This window comes from Corylus avellana, chromosome ca8, assembly GCF_901000735.1.
Source record: "Corylus avellana chromosome ca8, CavTom2PMs-1.0".
In the NCBI taxonomy this organism is placed as follows: Eukaryota; Viridiplantae; Streptophyta; class Magnoliopsida; order Fagales; family Betulaceae; genus Corylus; species Corylus avellana.
The window spans coordinates 10726647-10731531 of NC_081548.1; the positions used below are offsets into that span (position 1 = coordinate 10726647).

At 36.4% G+C, this 4885-nt stretch overlaps 1 protein-coding gene across 1 annotated transcript; it reads right to left on the bottom strand.

Annotated features, from left to right (window-relative positions):
• Window positions 1-1933: 1933 nt before the first annotated feature.
• On the bottom strand, window positions 1934-4667 carry LOC132190395 (putative disease resistance protein At3g14460). The gene is made up of 3 exons (XM_059605371.1): window positions 3000-4667; window positions 2287-2404; window positions 1934-2159 (listed from the first exon to the last, which is right to left on the bottom strand). The coding sequence occupies exon 1, from the start codon at window positions 4568-4570 to the stop codon at window positions 3293-3295; it is 1278 nt and encodes a 425-aa protein (XP_059461354.1). The 5' UTR covers window positions 4571-4667; the 3' UTR covers window positions 1934-2159; window positions 2287-2404; window positions 3000-3292.
• Window positions 4668-4885: the final 218 nt, after the last annotated feature.

The window sequence follows — 4885 nt, forward strand, 5'->3', positions numbered from 1 at the left end:
TGGAAATGAAAATTCTCTAACAGCTAAATCCATATGCTCTGTTTGGCTTGCCCTTAAATTCTAGTAAAGCTTCAAAACTTCCAAGACCTTTAATCTTCTCATTTCCCACCTTTTATGAAATCAACGAAGGGATGTTTTTATGTTTGCATCTCAAACTGTTTTTGCCTTTTACTCATTCTGTATTTTTGTGTGTCCAATTTTATCTACAGACAAATATGAAGGCTGGATTGGTTTGAAAATGTCATCCTAAATTCGATAATCATGCCATCAATTTCCAAATTGAATTGAACAAGATCGATTGGCTTGGGAACATGTCTTTTCTGACCATTTCATTTAAGAATGTGAAATAAATCCAAGTCAAGACTAATATACAAAACATTGTTTTAAATCAAAAACTCTTTCTATATTACATATACTGCTACTCTCATTTACATTGCATGATATGAAAGTCCATAATAAGGACTAAAAATAGGAGTAAAAAAGGTGGTTGAAAAATAGGAATACAAATTCGTCCACAATAAGATGAATAAGGACTTAAAATAGTTCTAATCCGCCACTGACTTGCTTTGAAAACAAGTCACGCCACAATATTCCCACTACCAATTGAACCATCACATCTTTAGTCTGCCTCCTTGGCATCTCCTCTCGTGCACTTGTGTCTTTCTTCTAGTCAAAAACAAATAGTTGAAGCCATAGTGAGTAGTATAAAGCTTTTTGTTTTGCGATAACAATTTTTAAGCACACACTCTTTCAAACGGCACTCGTTGATTTGCAAATATAAAGTTAACAAAAGAAATAAAAAAGGAACTCACAAGAAGAGAGTAGGAATGGGCAAGAGATAGAAGTGCCGGGTACATAATGACAACCTTCTCTATAATATGTGGGACCTGCATTCAAAATTTAGGGATATATACAAAATTATTCACCTGATTGTGACTAAAAAATCTAGTTGTTCATTTAAAATTAAAGTCATATATTGAAATATATATACTCGGGTAACCAAGTTCTAAAAATGGTATAAAACCACATTTACATTTTCCAATGGTTCTTTCATAGCTAAAAACTTAAGGTTCCAATACATGAAGGACAAAGAACACATCCAAAAATAGAATTTAAGGGCAATTTTCACGTCTCTAAGTCCCAAGTGCACAATTTTTCTGCAGCCAATATGTTTCTATAAAAGCACAAATGCAATTGAATGTGCAGTTTCCCAAGTGCACAATTTTTGTGCAGCCAATATGTTTCTATAAAAGCACAAATGCAATAGAATGTGCAGTGAGAAAATCATTCGATTTGTGTCATTGAATTCATTACGAATAGGAGATATTGAAATAATATTGTATAAAGTAAACAGACATTTTTCGTCAACATGGATTGACTCAAATGACCAATAGACTTTCATTTTACTTCCCACAAAAACATTCATACTTGCATGAGCTGAATTGCAAATGCATCGCTGGCTGTCATTTTATCCTGGTCTAGGCACCTCTTGAAAAATTCAATGGAAAAAGAGTCATTAATGTTCTCTGCACATCAAAACCCTCCAGAATTTCTGTTGTAAACAACAAGAAGGCACAAGACGAAATGTAAGGAGGCAAAACCAGCATACTATCCACTCTGGTTGCTCAATTGACCATTGAAAGAATCAATGTCTCATAACTTCAAATAATCAATCCAATCAAAAATTGCCCCGGTCATTCTTTAGGCAAGGATTACTTTGCCAATTCAATCTAGGATAAAGAATCTAGGTCCTGTATTTACGATTCTTATTCCATATGTTCTAGCTGATAGCAAGACAGGGTGTAGCATCATAACCAACCTATTCTTCTTTTGTTCTATAAACCAAAGCAATGTCTAATAACAATTCAACCCATTCCAAAGTAGCATGCAGCAAAAACAAAGTACTAGTAACAAATACAGTCAAAAAAAAAAAAAAAGTTTATAGATACACAATCTAATCCAAAAGGCTAAGAAGCACAACACCATATGCCAAATGAAGGTCAAAATAAGAAGACACCCTATACATCTTTTCGCATAACACTTCACCTACTTAAATAGTAAATAAGGCATTCATTAAAAAATTGTGCCCACCTATGATATTGGGAAAATCGTTTTGAGTATTGTACCCATTCTTCATTCGGAATTTCTTGATTTGAAACCTGGAATGGAGGGAGAAATCAAATCATCACAAAGTGATCATGATTACGATGATATATAGGACAAGGTTCAATCTCCCACACAACATTTTATATTTATGGTAAAAAGAAACCTGGCTCTTTGACATACTTTTTATAAAAATGCTTAAGTTGTCTTGATGCTCTCCGCAACTTCAGAAGAACTTTGGCCACCCTCGATGAGATATATTAGCTTCAAGTCCACACCTCTTACAATCTGAATTTAACACCTAAAAATGTCCAGATGATCTAAAATATCAATGACAATCATAACTTTTCATACAAACATATATAAACAGAATATACACAGAGTCTCTCAAATAGAGCTAATTTTATGTTCAATCTCTCTCTCTCTCTCACTCTCTCTCACACACACACACAGAGGCTTGTTTGTATATTAACTTTTCGAAGTATGATATAATGAAAAATCAAATGCATATTAGAGTATGTCATATACACTACAAGCTAGTTAATAAATATTCGTTTCCCTCCAATAAGAATACAGAGAGAATGACCCATGTAATCAAGATGTTATTTATTCAAATTTTAATTGATAACACCAATGCAATGGAATGCATTTGATTATATTGGTCATAGATGAAAGATCAGAATGAGATATGTTTTTCACTTTCTGGTCTAAATCTCAAACATAATGGAAAAGGCTTGATAATATGAATTTCTCTAGCTATTGGCGCAAAACCACTCAGAAAAAGCATTTCACCAATCTCAGTTCACCAGAAAATTTTTTACTATTCTTGTGTCCACTAATGTATTCTTTGATTGAGAAGGAAGCAATACACAGAAGTAAAAACTTCAGTTATATACCTTTTTGTAATGATTCGCAAATCTGTAATGATCAGTAACATGACAATTAGTGATGAAAAACTCAATGGTCAAAAGCCTTCTCTCTTTGCTTGGTCGTTTGAGTATTTTAACAAACACTTGTGATGCCGTTAACTCCACCAAGAATAGTCGCACGTTCACCATACCAACATAACAGCAGCAAGAGGGTTTTCCAACAGCAACATTCAAAAGACAGTCAAAGGAGCCTCCCATTCTGGGATGGAGAGCCAGAATGCATTGGAAATCAAAGAAGAGCCACAACCAAAAGAGTTGTCTTACTGAAGACCAAACACAAACTCTAGGGAGATTTGATCCATGGGCTGATTCTCCTCTGCTGGTTCTGGGTCATAGATGAACTTGCCATCAATTTTAACGCAATGGATGTGGGCTATCTTGATCCATGCTCGTCCTTGATCTTTCTTGCAGCGTTCTTTTAGCAGAGGATAGTTTGCAATATGAAGTTGCTGGAGTGAGGGAGGCAGACCATCCTCTGTAAAGGATGTGAGCTTTTCACAGCAAACGATGCGAAGATCCAAGAGTGAGGGAGGCAGACCGTCATCTGGAAAGGACATCAGCTTTTCGCACCAACCAATTTTCAGAGTTTTAAAAGAGGAGAGGTATCGAAAGCCTTTGGAAGATAAGTATTTCAAATTATGAAAGTTTCTGATGTAGAGGCAGGTTAGAGAGGCAGGCAACATCATCTCTGGAAAGGATACCAGATGCGGACATCCACCATCAATCTCAAGACGTTGAGGAGAGGTAAGCTTGTGCAATCCCCACTCAAGCAACGACTCAATGATGTTGCAATCTCTGATTGTAAGTGATGTTAGGTTGGTGGGAAAACCTTCTTTTGGAAAGGATACAATGCCTGGACATTTCCTTATACTCAATTCTTGAAGAGATGTGATGTTGTGTATGCGGTTGGGTAGGGCTTGCATTTTCTCACAATCGAGAACCCACAGCTCTCTAAGGTTGCGAGGGAGTAACCCACCGTCCGGGAAGGAAACAAGAGTTGAGCAACTGTAAATAGAAATATGATGTAGATGGCTAAGGTTGTGTATGCCCGTGGGTAAGGATTTAAGGTTTTCACACCGCTGAATATTAATTGTTTCCAAAGACGAGTTGAAAGGGAAGCTTTTCGCCACTGACTCTAGCATTTTACAATCCCACATTTCAAGGCTTGTAAGTGTTGCAGGTAATTCTCCGCTGGATGTTAAGGATTTGAGGGATGAACAATTACAAATACCAAAGTACTCAAGAAGAGAATTGCTACTATTACAATTGATAGTATCATCCCCGTCCAGCAAAATCTGCATATTCTTGCAATTATATACTGTTAGCTTCTCTAGAGTTGGAGGTAGCCGTCCTACTGCTATGTGCGTCAGCAAATCACATCCATAAATAAAAATATGCTCAAGACACGTGTTGTTGTACACCACTGCCTTGGGTAAAGATTCCATGCCATTGCGTGTGGATGACATACCCTGTTGTGGCTGCTCTTTCACTTCTTCTGCCACCAAAGATACTAGTTTTTGACAATTGTGAACATTCATATCACGAAGACAGGGGAGGGGTTGTAGTAATCCCACATCATTTGACCACAAAGGCGTTAGCTCCTCACAATCTTCAATGGTTAGAACTTCTACATTCATAAACTCTTTTACTGGACATCTGAATTATGAAATTGTTGAAAGAAACTTAAAGTTTAGTGAGGTGAAGTCCACCTTACTTTTGTGCACGACCCCTTTTGATCCTTCAATTTCTAGTTTGCAGAGCTCTAGAAAGCTTGAAATTGAAACTATCAACTGCTCACATCTTTCTATAACAACATTTTGTAGTAAAGGAAAGTGGTTTGGTAACGTCCCAAA

What these genes read in the sequence shown, in the direction of transcription:
- LOC132190395 (XM_059605371.1), bottom strand. Translation starts at nt 4,570, where the DNA reads ATGAATGTTCACAATTGTCAAAAACTAGTATCTTTGGTGGCAGAAGAA.